General features: G+C 33.6%; 1 protein-coding gene across 1 annotated transcript; it reads left to right on the top strand.

The window, feature by feature from the left end:
• Positions 1-14,007: 14,007 nt before the first annotated feature.
• On the top strand, positions 14,008-15,089 carry LOC131065144 (17.8 kDa class I heat shock protein). The gene is given in 2 exon segments (XM_057999582.2): positions 14,008-14,433; positions 14,540-15,089. Coding segments are annotated over 2 exon segments (495 nt in total). The 5' UTR covers positions 14,008-14,213; the 3' UTR covers positions 14,815-15,089.
• The last annotated feature ends 4,405 nt before the right edge of the window (positions 15,090-19,494 follow it).

Raw genomic sequence — 19,494 nt, 5'->3', positions numbered from 1 at the left:
TTCGTTTGCGATCACATCATTATATTCTTTGACCTCTTTATCAATTGAACCTTTAGCATAAGAAGAAAGAATCTCAAATGAAACTTATTGAATCCACATAACACTCTTTTCATGAAAAGAGTTTTTGAAATGATGAGATATTATATCTTCTTGTAAGTCTTTTCCTCTACCTTCCGAGTCAAACAAACTAAAATATGAATATTCAGGTTGCATCATATGAAAATCTATTTGATTGATTTCTCCCATATTTACCAAGTTTTCTACCCTCTTCTCAACTTTATTAAAAATAAAAGTTTCCATTTCTAGATTACAATTCAAAAAATCTTTTGCAGCCTCATACAAATTATGATATTTTCCTAGACCCTTTTCTTCAATGTTAAAAGTGAAAGCTTCAAATTCAAGGGAAAAATAAGGCATAGAAACAACAACATTGATACCTTTCTTTATATCATCAGAGCTACAAATAAATGCATCAATTCCAACTTCAGTGATGTGGACATTTGCATCTTCAACTCCACACTGTAACTCATCATCTGAACCCTTCAAAAACCAATTAGGAATATAGACACTTTTACTCTCATCTGGTGATGCTCCCCTTTGATAAGATGATAGTCCTTCTTGCATGCATGTCCAGAAAGGTTCAAACCTTTCATTTCTATCTTGATGTAGAATTCCTAGCACTATTGATTTAACTATTGATGGCATGACATTTTGTTCCTCCATAATGGTAATTTTATGAGACTAATGAGGACATGAAGGAACACAAAACTCATCATTTATAATTTCCTCTTTAATCATCTTCAACTTCTCCATCGCTATCTATAACTGACGAGTTTCTTGCTTGAGATCTTGGAGCAAATAATATATGTGATACATGCTCTTTAAAACAAGTGCAGATTTATGGATTTCAAATGGAGGTAACCTCTTCTTTCCAGCTTCGCAGATACTTTCTTTAAAGGAAGTTAAAAATTAATGAAGTGTCTCATCATCTTCAGCTAGTATTTCATAAAAAGTAGGTGGGGCCATCTTTTCTTAGGTTGGTTTCTTGGTTTGGTCTAGCACTGAATCATCTTTCTGAGGTTTTTAATTAAACATAGTCACCAGCCTCCATTCTCAGGGAAGGCATTATTTAATAATTGAGACAAGAAAAGAACAACGGTCTTTCCTCCCCAGCAGAGTCACAAAAAATCTATTGGTTAATAGATTTTGTTACCTTAAAAAATGTAACAATATAACTCAATGGCCACACAAGAGAACAAACTATCAATCAATAGCTGGATAAGACACAATTATCTTTGTAACTTTCCTCTGAATTTTAGAGGTATAGCTCCCTCTTATGATAGAATTTTAGAGTTTTATAGGGTATTCTCTTAACCAGAAAGAAGGAAAGGCAAGATTTAACAAAAATGAAATAAAAAGAGAAAAATTAAACATTAATGACTTCCATAACAAAGTATGAAAATCAATCACCATATAACTCAAATCTAAATCATTCATCAATATCCATACAAATATTTCCACTAAAGAATGATACCCATGTATAAGACCAATAACAACAACTCATACAATATCTAATTTGAATTCACAATAGCATATGGAATGAATTTTCATCACAACACAAATTCTGAAATAAGGAACCCATTCCACACATCTAATGAACCAGTCAAATGTAGATAAGATGATAGCATCTCATAAAAAATAGAATTCTAATTGAAAATAGCACCAAGTCTTTTTCAAATGAAAAAAATTCTTTAGTACAAAACATGAAGAATTACTATTAATTCGATGTATCCCCTTTTCAAAAATTCCCCCCCCTCCTATCTACTAATTTTGCCTTTTATATCTATCAAAACTTGTGTTTCCAAGAAACGGTTTGTCTTTCCATAAAGGTTTTGAAAATGACCCTCTTGAACATGTTTTTTAGATAAAATAAAAATTACTAGGACTAACATAAACCATATCGTAGATAACTATCGGCTCAACACCTCCTCCTCCTTAGGTACCGAGTTTCGACCAACTATTTGTCTATCTATCATTTTCGCTTTCATCTCCTCTTCTATAAGGACCCAGAGAACTGCTGAAAAGTCATCTTCATCTTCTATGATCTTTTGAGTGAGGTTAGTTAGGTTGAAGAGAATATCATCTTGCATGTGTTCGAAATCCAGCTATATGAAGGGGCCTTTTCCTTTAAGCACCATTTTCTTCAATGTCTCAAGAACTAATTTTCAAGATTCCTTCCAACAGCTATTTCTTCCTATAGGATTCATTTGTGATTTTTGGCTTGCTTGGAAATCTTTCTAAATAAGGCAATAGTCTTTCTATGCCCAACAAAATCAGTTTGTTGCTTCCATGCAAGAGCATGGAACCCTTAGATGATGTTTCCTTGTTGGTTTTTTGGCTAATTCAAGTCTAGATTATTAAATGGTAATTCATCATGAGGTAAGACCATTTCAATAGGGTGAGCTCATGATGACATACATTACTTCGGTCAAATTTCACAAGGAGTGTATTTATTTTGATTTATAGAGAATAACAACATCAAGAATTATCACTTGTGTCGCCACCCTTGCATGCCTTTAACCATTTGATCTCATTAATAATGATGGTACTTTACAAACCTTCATTGGTTTGCCTTTTTTGAAATTTTGCATGGTGGTGGATGCCTTAGTGGCAAACAAGAAGATAGTTGAAAATCCCCGATACTCTGATATCAGCTTATGAGAGGATATTAGATATCGGGAAGGAGAAAGAAAAGAACACTTTGCGGTCTTCTGGTTGTCACCTAATAAACATCGGCTCCTTTGATAACATCAGTCCTTCCTTTGATATCACAACATCAGGGGAAAAGAGAACTCAACACTCATAACACAAACTTCTGATATGCTAAGGTTTTATCCAATGAGCATGAACTAATAAGGATGGTCGATTTAAAAAGAGATAAGAAGTAGGAAATGTAAGGTTTGCTGCTTACCACCCAACAATCGCTAACTCTTTACTTTATCGTGATATCAGGTCAAACTTGAAGCTAGGAAAGACACACATAGTTCCGATGTGGAAAGGATTCTTTGATAGAGAAACAATGATAAGGAAGAAAAGGCCACTTATGGATGAGAAATTCTTGAAAAGCAAGATAGGGGGTAACAAACAATAAGACTATAGAGGAGTTAATGTGGCAGCTAATTTTGAATTTGAGTTTGGGGGCAAATTTTGTGTGAACAACAAGTAGAAAAAAGGGAGAATGTTCTCCAGTTACAGTAGTCTAGCAGAGCCGAGTGTTAGAAGCAAAAATAGAGAATGTGCAAAAGGTAGACAACAATATAAGTAGAGAAGGAGAACAATAGTATCCTATAGGTGTGTGTGTAGTTTACCAATTGAGCAGAGATTGCTCTTGATTGCTACTAACAATGTGAAACTCAAATTCAGCATTTATTTGTAGTGAAATCTGAGATGCTTTGTGTTTTGTGTAGTTGAATGTAGGTCTTGATTGCTACCTATAGATGTGAAGCCAATAGTTATTTTGAGTTATGTATTCTATGTCATTTCTAGTCTTTTTAATAGAAAAAAAAAGAAATTGCATGTCTCCTAGTTTTATTGTTGAATATTATTGATTTGCATTCCAAGTTGATTGGGAAAAACAGATTCATTCTTTGTGGTTTGGCTTTTGATCTTGAATGCTCCAGCTAGAGAGATAGTGTTCTCTCCGCATGATATCAGAGCTATAGAGCCTAAATCCTTGTGAGTAGGGCATTTTTCTTTTCTGGGTGTTTGATTTTTTTGTGTAGGAGACATGGATGGAGATGAAGGAAAGATTTGATAGCAGCTACCATCCTTTAATGGACAAAATTATGATGTTTTGGCCAAGAAGATGAAAACCATTATGGTTGCAAATAATTTATGGGAACTTTGTGTCACTGGGTTTGTTGATACAAATGACCTAGCTCAATATGTTGCCCTTACAAACAATCAGAAGAACCAATTGAGGGAGACAAAGAGGAAAAATGTTAAGGAATTGAGTTTGATTGAAGTAGCCTTGATAGAGCCAATATTTGTCAAAATAGCAGCAGCTAACTATGTTAAGCAAGCATAAAAAATCCTCCAAACTAGCTAAAAGGGGACTGATAAAGTCAAATTGGTGAAGCTCCAAATGCTTATAAGAGATTTTGAGACTCTTCAAATGAAGGACAATGAGTCCATTTCAGAATTTCATACAAGAGTCTCTCATTTATTGAACCACTTAACGACAAATGGAGAAACCATGGAGGAGTAGAGGATTTTTGAGAAAATCCTTTGAAGTTTGTCTTCAAAGTTTGATGCAATAGTGATTGCCATTAAAAAGGTGAAGGATTTGTCAATATTGATAGTTGATTTGTTGATGGGTTCTTTTCAAACCCATGAGTGGCATCGAAATAGGTTTTCTACTTCTTCCTAAGAGAAAGATTTTAAATCTCGATCCAATGCAAGAGGCACAGGGAGAGGAAGAAGTGGTGGAAGGAGATAAAGAGGCAAAGGTCATGGCAATGAAGATAGCTCTAAATGAGCATACAACCAAGAGGGAATGAGAAGCTCTCAAAATAACTCTATACAAGGAAAGAAGAACAACAATTCAAATCAGAGTTATGATGAGAGAAATGTAGAATGTTTTAATTGCCATAAATTTGGGCATTATGCAAGAGATTGTTGAGAAAAGGAAGGTAATTAGTCAAAGAAAAATGCTAATGCTCCTGATGTGAATGTGGGTGAAAATAATCAATCCATAACCTTCATCATGTGCAACATTGGTGAAGAATAAATCCCTAAGGTGTGCTATTTGGACAATGGTTGCAATAACCACATAAGTGGTAATGATATTTTATTCTCTTTTATTGACAAAAATGTCAAATCTGAGATAAAAATGGGGGACAATGGAATATTTCCAGTTGTAGGCAAACGATCTATTATGATCTGCACCAAGCAAGGTGAAAAGAAGGAGATTGAGAATGTTTATTTTCTTCCACGTATTAAACATAATCTCATGAGTGTTGGACAACTGATCCAAAATGGATACAAATTGCTAATGGAGAAGGGTGAGTGTGTCAATTTTTACAAATATGGGAGTAAGAAAGTTGTTATAGAAGTACAAATGACAAAGAACCAAATGTTTCCTTTGAGAATAGAGATGTGTTTGTCTTCTCAGTCCTTTTTTGCACCTCCAAGGCAAGCATGTATAGTAGTATAGAAGTCAATGGCACTCAAACCCAACATTGAAGACCCTTCCAAGATATGGCATCTCAAGTATGGACACTTGGGTTATGTTGGTTTGGGTTTATTGTCCAAGAAAAGAATGGTAGATGGTTTGCCAAGGATAGAAGAGCCTAGTAGCAAGTGTGAGGGTTACATTTTGGGTAAGAAAAATAGGTTGCAAAAAGGAAACTCTAGAAGGGCAAGAGTACCATTAGAGCTAGTGCATACAAATTTGGTTTCCCCTATGCAAACCATATCTATTGGTAGCAGCCAATATTTATGACCTTTATTGATGATTTCAGCCATAGAACATGGCTTTATTTTTTGAAGATTAAATCTAAATCTTTTGAGAATTTTTTGTTGTTTAAAGCCCAATATGTAAAAGAGAGTGGACATTCCATAAAGGTCCTAATGTCAGATCATGGAGCAGAGTATAGGTCCAATGATTTTATGAATTTTTGGAAGAAAAAAGGCATCAAGAAGGAGATAATAGCTACTTATACTCTGCAGAAAAATGGAGTGGTTGAGAGAAAAAATAGGACCATTGTTGAGATGGCAAGGAGAATGCTCAAAGAAAAATGACTACCAAATGAATATTGGGGAGAGGCTATAGAAACAATAGTATATTTAATAAATAGAAGTCCAACCAAGGTGGTTCGTGACAAGATTCCACAAGAGGAGTAGTCTAGGTGCAAGTGGACAATTGAGTACCTTAGAGTGTTCGGGTGTGTGGTATATTCTCATGTGCCAAAAGAGAAGAGGCAAAATTTTGATGACAAGGGTGAGAAATGCATTTTGATAGGCTATAGTGTACTTGAATCAAAGGAAAGTATATTGTACAACCCCATCACCAAAAAGATCATCATTAGTAGAGATGTTAAGTTCATGGAGAATGAGTATTGGGATGGCTGAGTAGATACCTCTTCATCCACATCACAAAATGTTCCCATCAATGATGATGATGATGATGAGTATGAAGATCAGGAAGATGCTATGAGACTCCTGATGGAGATAGGCAGTCAAGCAAACTATCACAAAATTCTCATAATTCGGTTAAAATGATCTCTCAATAGCTCCGAATAGCTCCCAAAAACTCCTAATAGCTCTAGATAGCTCCTGATAGAATCAAGAAAAAAGGAAAGTAGTGAGAGACAGCCAAAGAATTGACTCCTGAAAGCTCTTGAAGATAAACGTCAGATTCTGCACAATAGAGCAGCAGTAGTAGTGAGATTCTAGACCCCACTCTCACCTCCCTAATACCAAAGAAGACCAAGAGTTTAAGGGAAATCTACCAAGGTGGAAGGTATTAAGAAGATTTTGATGAACATGTGAACTTTTCATTATTTTCTCTCAGTGATCCGATTATTTTGAGGATGCTATTAAAGAGAATAAATGGTGTGAGGCCATGGATGAGGAAATAGATGCAATAAAGAGGAATGATACATGGGAGTTAACTGATTTGCCTCCCAACAAGTAAGTCATTGGAGTTAAATTGGTCTATAAGACCAAAAGTAATGTTGAAGGAAAAATAGAGTTCCAAAAGGAAAGATTAGTTGTCAAGGGGTGCAAACAACAGTTTGGAAGAGACTATGATGAGACATATGCCCCTATTGTAAGGATGGAGACCGTGAAAGTGGTCATAGCTATTGCATTCCAACACAAATGGAAGGTGTTTCAAATGGATGTGAGGTCCGCCTTCCTTAATGGAGTGTTAAAAGAAGAGGTTTATGTAGAGCAACCACCTGGTTATGAAGTTCCAGGTCATGAAGGCAAGGTATATAGGTTGAAGAAGGCTCTTTATGGGCTAAAGAAAGCTCCATGGGCATTGTACAATAAGATTGATTCATATTTGATGGACAATGTCTTTAACAAAAGCGATGGTGAGCCCACTCCTTACATCAAGACAATTGATTGTAAGATTCTTATAGTTTTCTTGTATGTTGATTATTTAGCTTTCACTGGGAATGATGATTTCCTCATTGTTGACTTTAAAGAGGCCATGAAAATAGAGTTTGAGATGACAGATTTAGATCTCTTGAGGTATTTTCTAGGCATAGAAGTAAAACAAATTCATGATGGTATATTCATCTCTCAAGAAAGGTATGTTATTGAGATCTTGAAGATTTAGAATGCATTGTAGCAAGCCTACAACAATACCAATAGCCATAGATCTTAAGTCAAGTAAGGAAGATTGCACCAGCAATGTTGATTCGACTAGGTTTAAGAGTTTGTTTTAAAGTTTGATGTGTTTAATAGAAACAAGGCCTAATAGAATGCATGCAATGAGTTCAATTTCTAGATTTATGAAGAGTCCAAAGGACACCCATTGGCAATTGGGTAAGAGAAACCTAAGGTATGCGAATGGCACTAAGGGATATGGAATTTTGTATAATGTTGTAAATAATTTTAGGCTGGTTGGTTACACAGATAGTGATTGTCCAGGAAGTATAGATGATAGGATGAGCACATCAGGCTATGTTTTTCATTTGGGTTCAAGTGTATTCTCATGAGCTTCTAAGAAGCAACCCATTATTTCCCTATCAATAGGGGAGGTTGAGTATATAGTAGCAAATGTAGTAGCATGTCAAGATATTTGGATGAGAAGAATCTAGGCAGGTTTTAAGGAAGAATAAGAGGATGGAACAACAATTATTTGTGACAACGTTTCATCAATTGCATTGAGAAATAATATTGTGTTTCATGGAAGAAGAAGAAAACACATTGAGATCAGGTATCATGGAAGAAGAAAGCGCATTGAGATCAAGTATCACTTTATTAGAATTTTACTTGATAATGGTGAAATAAAAATGTATTTTTGTAGGTCTGGGGAGTAGCTAGTAGACATTTTCACCAAGCCATTGAATAGAGACAACTTCGAGTGCCTACGGAGAAATCTGGGTGTAGTTGATTTGGATCATGATTGATCTAGTTTGTTGACTCAGGAAAAAGGGGGAATGTTGTAATTTATTGTCTAAGCCACTAAGTCTACCCCCATGTAAACTCCATCTACCTATGAGGAGTGATACAAAAAAAATAGCTTGGAGGAAGATTGTGTTGGGATCTTCATCCCATAGGTCCTGACGTGAACAACAAGACTACAGAGGTGTTAATGTGTTAGGTAATTTTGAATTTGAATTTGGGGAGGAATTTTTGTGTGAACAAGTAGACAAAAAGGGAGAATGCTCTCTAGTTGGAGAAATTTAGCAAAGTAGAGTGTTAGAAGCACAAAAAGAGAATGTGCAGAAGCTAGACAATAGTCTAAGCAGAGAATGAGAACAACAACAACCTATAGGTGTGCGTGTAGTTTATCAGTTGAAGAGAGTTCACTCCTCATTGCTACTAATAGTGTGTAGCTCCAAGTGAGCATTTGTTTGTAGTGAGCTTTGAGAAGCTTTGTGTTTTGTGTAGATGAATGGAGCTCCTGATTGTTGCCTATAGATTAGAAGTCAATAGTTATTTTTGATTTGTATTTTATATCATTTCCAGTCTTTTAACAGAAATAAAAAGAAACTACATGTTTCCTAGTTTTATTGTTCAATGTTGTTGATTTGCATTCTCAACTGATTGGGAAATAGAGTTGCAATCTCTATAGTTTGGATTTTGATCTTGAATCCACAAATGCATCGTAGATTATGTTAGAAAAGATGAAGGGGGTGTTGGTGAATGCTACAAGTACATGGATGTCTATGAGCTATTGATCCTTAAGGATGCCAAAAAGATTTTCTCTAAGAATTTTGACAAAAGAAGGATTAAGTTATTAGATTAGGGTGATGAGATCATTTAGTGTGACTCAAAATTAGGAGAATTTATAGTCCAATTGGGAAATGCAATACAAAATTTGTAGAAGAACTTGGCAATTGGCCTATGAAAATTATTCTTGCAAAAGTGTAACCTACCCAAGGATGGAGCATTATTTTGAGTGACATTACATAGATTAATACTAACAGAGGACGGGCTCAACAACATTGGTATCTATGGGCCAAATATTTTCCCCATGTGATGTGCAGATGGTGAAACTGCTAATCACTTATTGTTGGCTTGCCCATTTGCTTCATAGTGTAGGGATTGGTTCCTACACGATCAGGTGAACCCACAATAGTGGGTTGCACTTTTTTGCCAACTTTGACACTACAATATTCATTTTCAAAAAAAACCTTCACATTCGGACACCTATTACTACTAAACCGTAAGGAATTTGTAGATGATGTGAACTAGTGATTTCTGGCATTTTGTGTGTAGATTCTAAATTATTTTTTTTGAAATCTTTTTGGAATCAATTTATTTTCATTTTTCTATCTCCCTCAAAAACTTGGTTTTTACCAAAAACAACATTTTTAAAGAGTGATACTCATTTGGTATGGCATAACTTTTTTCCTAAAATAGATATGAATGTGATTCTTTTGAATTTAGTTTTGTAACATCCATATGTAATGTTTGCAATTGGATTCATAACATTATCTTCAATATTTCATATTTTATGAAGTTTTGAAGTCGACTTAACTATAATTTTGACATATGTTTATTTGGTCACTCGTAACTTCATGTGTATGCATCGAAATTGTTTTTTTTTTTTGGAAAGAGGACTTAAATACCTATTGCATAGATATTAAAAAAAAATCCACTTGTTTAATTTTTTTCCGTAAGCGTTGAACTTAGAAGTTGATGTTTTGTGTGAAAACTATGTTTAGTTAATCTAAAAAAAAAAATCATAATAAACTCAATACATATTAAAATAATAATCATCGAAAATCTCGCTTTTAGAACTACTATCATGCATTTCAGTTTGTCAAAATTCATCCATTTTAGCCCCCAATTTGAGCTTAGAAGCTCAGAAATTTGTAGAAACCAGGAGACTTTGGTGGGAGATCTCTAACATGGAGGTTCGATGGAACATATATTCGATAGATAGGTGTTCGATTGAACCCCCTTGATACAAATTTTGTATTGAATGCATTTTTAGATTTGATCAAAGGGGGGTTTCGATCAAACACATTTTTTGCATTTGATTGAAAGGGGGTTTTGATAGAACATGGGAGAAGGTGAATGTGAAGTGGAAATATGAATCAAAATACAAGGACGAAAACTCACTTCACAAATTGGGATAGTGAAAATCATAAGAAATGGGAAAAGATGAAGCCACCATTTGGAAATATAATGAGTAAAACTAATCAAAGATGTGAGACCAAATGGGCAATGCCTAGGAAAGCTCAAGTTAAAATTAATCTTGATAAAGCACCAAAGGGGAATTCAGGGTCAATTAGGTTTGGATGTATTATTAGGAATGATAATGGGGAATGTTTGTGGGCATTATCAAGAAAAATTTGAGCTACCACCAATAATGAGGTACAAGTGGAAGCATTAGCATGAGGGATTTGAATTTGTGTTGGAAAAAGGATTGAAAGATGTTGACATCGCGGTGGATTTTCAAACATGTGTATAAATGTTGTGTGTAAAAAATAAAAGGAAATAAAAGAGCAAGGAAAGGAAAATTAATCCAAGAAAGTTTATGATGAAGTAATTGTTACCAAGAGAAAAGCAATAAACATGGAGCATCACCCAAATGTGAAGAAGGAGGCACAAGAACTTTTGAAAGGGGAAAAGCAAAGAAAAACCCCTTGTGATATTATGAATGAGGCAATGCCTAAAAATGAGAGAGAGAGAGAGAGAGAGAGAGAGAGAGAGAGCAAGAAGCTCTTTACAATATTGTCATTAAGAAGAAATGAGAGAGGAGGCATCTCTTAAATAGAGATGAGGAGAGGAGTTACAAAGTAACTCCCAAATCTATGAATGCCACCATTCATAAAATGTGTGTGCCATGTGTCCACATCCTCTTATGGAGGAAATCTAATATTCCTTAATAAAGGAAAATAAAAGAAATGACTTGTCCTCACACATGTACTAGAGGACAAATTACATGTAGGAATTCCAAAGGAATATCCTAAACTAAATAATAAAAAGTAAACCTAAGCTAAGTAAAGATTAAATATTCTAACACCCCCCCTTAAGCTTTACTTGGGGAGCTTACATCAAACCCTTTAATGGGTTGTAATCCAAGATTTTTACAATGAAATTGGAATTTTTCTTTACAAAGTGGCTTGGTCAAAATATCTGCAACTTGGTCTTCCCCCTTGCAATAGAGGAGTGAAACTTGCTTGTCTTCAATTTGTTCTCTAATAAAATGGTGTTGGAGAGCAATGTGTTTTGTCCTTGCATGGAAAACTGGATTTTTAGCCAAGGCAATGGCACTTTGGTTGTCACAATACAATGGAGTTCGTTCATGTTGAGGTAGACCCAAATCTTCAAGTAGTCTTCTAAGCCACAAGACTTCTTTGGAAGCATTAGTGCATCCTTTGTACTCAGCTTCAGTGGATCCAAGAGAGGTAGATTGTTGCTTTTTACTATTCCAAGAAATTGCTCCTGAACCAACAAAAAAACAATAACCACAAGTAGATTTCCCATCATTGGGATCTCCACCTAGATCGGAATCAGTAAAACCTTTTAAAGTAAAATCAAAGTTTGTATCATAAAACAAACCTACATTCATTGTTCCTTTAATATATCTTAAAATTCTTTTAGCAACTTTAAAGTGTGTTTGTTGAGGTTTAGACATGAATCTTGAAACCAAACCAACACTATAAGCAATATCGGGCCTAGTAAGAGTTAAATAATTTAAACTTCCAACTAATTGTCTATACAAAGTAGGATCAACAAGAGGAGTTTGCATATCAAGCATTAACTTAGTGCCTAATTCAATAGGAATTGAAACATGATGAGCATCATTCATTTTAAATTTATCTATGAGATCTTGAGCATATTTACTTTGAGATAAGAAAATTCCTTTAGAGGTTTGCCAAATTTGCATTCCTAAGAAATAATGTAAAAGACCTAAATCAGTCATTTGAAATTTTTGATTAAGTTGAAACTTAATATCAGAAATCAAAGTATTGGAACTTGAAGTAAGAATCAAATCATCTACATACAAGATAATAATTATAATATCATCTTCACTATGTTTAATATACAAGTTAGGATCATTTTTACTTCTAATAAAGCCTTGAGAAAGAAAGAATTCATTAGTCTTTGAATACCACTCCCTAGGAGATTGCTTTAATCCATAAATTGATTTCTTTAATTTACAAACTAAGTGTGCATTACCTTCTTTAATAAAACCAGGAGGTTGAGACATATAAATTTCTTCATGTAAATCACCATTAAGAAAAGCACTTTTAACATCCATTTGGTGAATAGACCAATTCATTCTAGAAGCTAAAACAAGCACAAGTTTAATTGTAGGCATTTTAGCAACAGGAGCAAAAGTTTCTATATAATCTAAGCCTTCAATTTGAGAAAAACCTCTAGCAACTAATCTAGCTTTAAATTTACTAACTTGATTATTAGCATTCAATTTAGTTTTATAAAGCCACTTGCAAGAAACAAGATTTTTACCATGAGGCAAGGGAACTAAATCCCAAGTTTGGTTAGAAGTTAAAGTATCATATTCTTCCTTCATTGCTTTTTACCCCCAAAAAAGATTAGAAGGTAAAACTTTGTGATTATTCAAGATGGCATGTTTTATTAACATGAATTTTTTTATTGTCAAGGAAATATTTTTTGATATCAAGGAGGAAGAAAATGAATAATCTAAAATGATAGTACAGGTACAACATAGATGAAGACATCATTGAGCCAATAAAGGAGGAAGAAATCCAAGATCATGAAGTGAAGAAAATGTTTCTACAAAAAAAAGAAGAGTCAAAATAAGAGGTTGGTGATAAAGACATTTAGATTGAAAAAGATTTTACATTTGACCTTTAACATCATGAAAAGGTTCCAATCAATAAAAATTCTTCATTGCATGTTGAACATAAGGATATTTTGAAAGATTTCAACATTGTGAAAGAGACAAATATTGAGGATGTAAGTAGTGACGAGAAAACTCTTGTTGTGAAAGAAGAGTATAAATCTAAAATGTAGGGCATTGGAAAGGATTCACTTGTTCAAAGAGAAGAGTTCAAGATAAAGAAAAAAGTACAAAACATGTACATGGTGAGTCATTGATTGATATACAAACTAGTATTGGAGATTCATATTCCCTTGAAAGAAACATTGTGGACAGCCATAGTTCATTGTAATTGGATCACAAAAATGTAGTTGTTGAGATAACTCAACGAACTCTCTTTTGGCAAATAAGGATGGCCATTCTACTTGAAACCAAAGGTATGCGCATATTATAGATTTGTCACTATCTATGTTATTACAAAGAAGAGTGGATCATTCTCCACATATTCAAATCTAGTTATACATGAGAATATGGATGGGGAGTTTTTTACTTATTGGAAGTATCATTTTCTTCATTTGATTAGCTTCATAGTTACCAAAGAATATCAAAGGCAAAAACTAGACATATAAATGTCCTAAAAAGTTTAAATTTCTTCTAGTGTTCCAAAAAAAAGTATTCTTAAAATGGCATTTCTCTTCATGACATAAGATATTTTAATGGTTTTTAGATGCTCAATTTATATTGAAACAAAAGAAATCAAATAACAACACATAACAAATTGTCACACAAACATGTATCCTCTTGGTTTCCACTATCTGATGGGAGAGAAAAAGATTGAGAAGTTTAACTTTTCAAAAGTTTGAGTTATTTTATATATATTTCTTTGTCTGGTCCCCCGTTACCTGAACGTTCACGCTCGCTTTTAACAAATGGTCGATGACCATCCGGCCCTGTAAATGGAAGCCAAGTGCCTCATTCTATACACCACTCGAATGCTCTAGAATTACACAATCCCCCGGCGGTTTCCATACCCGCTAGAAGCCTCTGGTCGCTTCAGAAACATCTAGAACTACTCTACCTACTTTTGCAACACCCTTCTTGTAACTCCAAGCGTTTTAGCATTATATATATGTGCAATATCAGGTTTCCTCCATATCAAATATTTTAAGCATCAATCTTGTGTTGCAGAGCTTTCATTGTCAAGTGTTGCAAAATGTCTCTCATTCCAAGTCTCTGGGGCAGGAGATCCTCGCCTGTGTACGATCCATTTTCACTGGATGTGTGGGATCCTTTTCAGGTTTTTGATTCCTCAATCTTCAAGGACATAGCAAGACCCTCCACGGATTTTGCAAGGGATGCAGCGGCCATAGCGAATACGCAGATCGATTGGAAGGAAACTCCTGATGCTCACGTTTTCAAGGCCGATCTTCCTGGTATTTATTATATTTTTCCTTTTCTCAACAACAATTCTGTTTTGTGTGTAGAAATTTTCTGTTATTTGAAACGAAATTAAAACGGAATGTGATTACTTTGTTGCAGGACTGAAGAAAGAGGAGGTGAAAATAGAAGTGGAAGACGGCCGTATTCTTCAGATAAGTGGAGAACGCAGCAAAGAAGAGGAGCAGAAGAACGAGAAATATCACCGTATTGAACGGTCGTGAGGTAGATTCCTGAGGCGTTTCAGGCTTCCTGAGAATGTGAAGGTGGATGAGGTCAAAGCTGGCATGGAAAATGGAGTTCTCACTGTGACAGTACCGAAGCAGCCTCAGCCTCAGCCTCAGCCTGAAGTGAAATCTATTGAAATTTCTGGCTAAATAGAGAAAGAGATCTTAAATTGTCAACCAGTTCTATTTCAGCTTGTGAGGATTTTGCTTTGAGTGATATTCTGTGTGAGTTATTTTGGAGGTTTTCACTGTAATGGACGGTTTGATTATGTTCTGGGTTAATAATATGTTGTAATTTTGTGTGGGGTATTTTCGAGGTTTCTACTGTAGAGGACTGGGTGATTATGATGTCTTATAAAGGGCTTCAGCGGATGTAATTACTGCAATAGACTGAATATAATAATTGCAAAAATATATTAATTTAATTCGATTAGTAGTTGTTTTATCTCAATGGGATTGGTTACAAGTAATGGATTAGTAGAAGATTATAGAGCGTTGTATCTTAAAGGTTATTTGTCATTTGTCAAATAATGATTGTTTTTATTTATATTGTATTTTTTTCATTTTTAATATTTTTAATTTCTTAAGAGCTTAAATGAGTATAAATAGAATGTTGTAGGTAAAATATTTTTGAAGAAACATTGATAATATGATGTTGTTAAGAACACAGTAATAATATGATATCATAAGAAAAAGAAAGCAATATTTCTATAGGCAGATTTTCTTAGTTTCAATGTAAAGAGGAATGGTTTTATGTAAGTAAAGGTGAAAATTATCTTAGTAGATTTCATGAGAGAGAAGGGGTTTATAAGCAAAGGTGAAAATGATATTAGTAGAATTCTTATGTGAATCCAATGAAAATGGTACTAGTTAATTCCTTATCTCAATATGGGGTTATCATAACAAGGATAAGATAGTGGGAAAAATAAACATACTTAATGGAGAAAATCAATATATTTGATTTTATTCTTTATGTTGGTTGTCCGCACATTAGTCTAGTTATATAAAAATATATTAATTAATCATATGCACTTTTAAAACAAAATTTAAGTCATTAATTTATTTTAGAAAGTCTTTTCACTAATTTGTCAGATTTTAATGTTTTTCTTATATGAATATATATCATATGGGTGAGGACACTTATCAAAAAAAAATTATAATCTTAGATTAATTTTTAACAATTAATCATAATGAAGTAATTGTATTTTTTCAAATTTTATAGGATGGAAGTAGGTTTACTAGACTTCTATCTATATAGTTAAAGGTGGGCAATAGCTTCTTTTATATGGTTAAAGGTAGGCAATGAGTTATTTTTATTTGTTACCTCAATGTAACACAAGAAGTGATGTTCAAAATTTAAGTATAATTAATTTATGTTTCAATAGTAATATAACCATTGATCATCCATCTTAGAATGTATAAATCAAATCATTTTAAGTCAAAATTAACAAGTTTTTCATATTCATGTGTTAGCATCTCAACTCAAAATTTTAACCCTTGATCTCCATCTTGAAACCATTTCTAAGACAAAATTAACAAGCTTCTCGAATATGAAGGCGTGCTATTGGAATAGAGAGTAACATCGTGACTCTAGAGCATAATCACACATATTTTTGTGCTTCCAATTAGTTATTGATTTCATAAGATGTTTTTCAATGTTGTGTGCACTCTCTCATGGTTTAATTAAAAGTATGTGAAGGTGTAAGATAAGAAGTAGTTTTAGTGTATTATTTGTTAATTTATTATTAGAAGTAGTTTTAGAGTTTTATTTTTTATTTATGGTAACATGCATTGTTAAAATACATCATTTTGGTAATCTTATGTGCTTAGTCCCATCTTAACTTTTCTTCTTCAAGTCTTTTCTTTTCCAATGACTTATTGTAAATTTATGACTTCTTATGATATTTTCCAAGTTTTTGATGCCTTTTCCCAACATTTGTGCAAAGACTGTTTTTCACTTTTGAATCTAGATAACATGCTACATTTTCTTGCTTGCTATGTGGAATTTATGTGTGCAATGTGGCCCATGTGTACTATTTGTGGTACTTTTGTCTTATTTGTAGTACCTATGTAACTTTATTTTATCCCTAATAATTACATGGTTTCTTTGTAGATTCTTGTGCTTTTGAGATTTTTTAATCACCATTCTCTTTTGATTTTTAAGGTTCGTAAATATTTTCATTAGAATTGTATAGACTCCTCCTTGCAATGTTCCACCATCATTTTTTTTTTCAATTTCTATAAACTTTTTATGTCATTCTAGAAATCTTTCTTAATTATTAATTTGTAGAATTAAGATGAATTTAAAAAATGATTTTGTGTTATGTAGTTTTGTGGCTTGTTTGACATAAATAGTACACATATATCTCATGTGCATTTCCATAGCCTATGCCTTTGTTGGAGCACTTTGTATTTGTGTTGTGGTGTTTAAATATATTTTCTAGGTTTTATGCAATATTTTTAGTAAATGTGTCTTTTAGGTATTTTTGCAATCTTTCTTGGTCTTTATGCCTATCTTGTGATGTATGTATCATGTGTATTAGAATTTATATACAACATTTTGGTCATTTTGTCTTTTTTCTTTAAATATTTTTCTACTAAATTTACGATTCATTGGACAAAGATTTAGACTATCAAAACTACTAATGTGTGTTTTGTGGGATTGTTTAAAAGAGGATTTTTTTATCCAATCCACTTTCTATGTGTGTTTTTATTTTTTTTCTTAGTCAAACATTTGATTTAGACTTAAAATTAGTTTGTGTCATTATTATTCCAAATCAATATTTGTATATGTTCTTTTCATGCATTTTAAAGTGATTTTAGGATTAAAATAAATGTTTCTTTCATTTTCTTCGGGGGATTAATTAAGGATTTTATTACCTTAGAAGGTGACATCAACCCCATATTTTAGTGGGGTATAAAAAGAGGCAAAGAAAAAGTTATACATCAAAGAGACATTGTTTTTTATATAGCATTAACACCCCTTTTCATGAATAGTCTAGGAGGCTTCGATAAAGGAGGCTAAATCAATCAAACAAGTTTTAGATATATACTATGAGGTTTCAAGTCAAAGAATTAATGCGAATAAGTCAAACTTATTCTTTCAAAACTGTAGTCCATCCCTTTGTAGAAAGTTGGAATACTAGGTAGGTTTTAAATAGGTAAAACTGCCTTGTGGATATTTAGGAATGTCTTTGTTTGTGAGCCAAAATAGGGGCTTATCAGACAAAAGTAGCTACTTCTATCAATAATAGAATGTCTCTCTTGAATAACTCTTGGCTTTCTTTAGCAGGCAATATGCTCATGATAAAATTAGTTCTAGCATCTATTCCAAACTATATAATGTATGTTTTGCAAATTCAAAAAGGGTTTTTATCAATTTGATACTTTATACAAAATGAGAATTTTTCTCTAGAAGAGTAACAAAGATCATGATAAAAATAAAACCCCCTGATCTCTTGGAAAGTTGTTTCCACATCAAAATAATTCGGTGGAGTACGTGTTCATAAGCTGGAATGCAAAAATTGGGTTCTTGGTTCAGTGAAAGGGGAATGACCTAAAGTGGAAACGAGCTAATACCGAGTCCTTCTGATCCACTCTAAATAAATCATGTTTGTGATGAAAGTCACAAGCAACATGTGTTGATAAGTTCATACCGACACTATGTTTCCCCATAAACCCTATGGAGCGTAACCTCTATAGGCTGGGAACCTTCTGTATTTACAGAGATGAAAGTGTCACATGTATGGCCACATGACCAGAAGCCTTTACTAAAAACCACTTGTACCAGTTGCCAAAATCCTTCTAATTGTTGGTGCAAGAGGTTGGACCTCTGAACTGGCTCACACACATATGGTTCTTAGTAGAGATATAGAGTTTGGGAATGGGGATTTTTCATGAAAACTGGTTCTTGGCTGCCCCGGAGAAGTGAATGTTGAGGGTGGAGCCAATGGGGTCAAGCATCTAAATATCCTCTTTGTATATCGTAGCCTTGAGGGAAACCCCATGTGAGATTCAACAATTATTGTCTCAGCCTGCCATAGGATTTCTACTTGCTTGTGCATTTTGTTTTTCAAACATTGTGTCTTCTATGTCTATGACATGCTCAGAATGGTAAAAAATTGAAGAAAATCATCATCTAAAAATAAGCAAAAATCCAACAACTTGCTGGAAAAATTGAAAAAAATCCTTGAAACATAGTCAGATCAGTGCTTTAGCACAAATGCTTTCTCACATCTAAGACAAAGCATATCAAAGCAAAATTTCAAAGTCAATATCAAAACACTTCTTGAGTAGAATTGTCTTTAAACTATCGTACATCTTCAAACTAGTTCGATAATTGGGTTACTAATCCAATAGGATATTTTCCAAAAGGTTTCCATCAGCATAAAACATTCAACAAGCTAGTGATTCAAACATCTTAAGTGCAAAAAATCAACATCATTATCAGTTTCTCATCAAGATATATCAAATCCTCTATCATGAAACTTGATCAACCCTCCTTGTGTTCATTATCTTGGATATATCTTTCCCATTTTGAACCTAGGTTATGTCAAAAATTAGAATTGCTCTCACATTAGAATCAAACAAACTTGTAAACTATCATATGCTTATATGACTTTTAAGTATCGCCTTAAGAAAAGAAAGCCCAGTTATAAAGCTACTTAGAAAAGCATAAAATTCTTTAATATCAATCACAAGATTTTATTAAAACATAGGACATTCCTACACCATTTTCGTCACTATTTACGTGGCTGCGGGACACAATTTGATGGAGAAATTTTGCAAGGACTTGTTTTTCAAAAAAGAGATGCTTTATCACAATGAACC

Source organism: Cryptomeria japonica, chromosome 5 (assembly GCF_030272615.1).
Source record: "Cryptomeria japonica chromosome 5, Sugi_1.0, whole genome shotgun sequence".
Classification (NCBI taxonomy): domain Eukaryota; kingdom Viridiplantae; phylum Streptophyta; class Pinopsida; order Cupressales; family Cupressaceae; genus Cryptomeria; species Cryptomeria japonica.
Note: the sequence above shows the minus strand (reverse complement) of the source record. Positions and strands in the feature narration are given on the sequence as shown.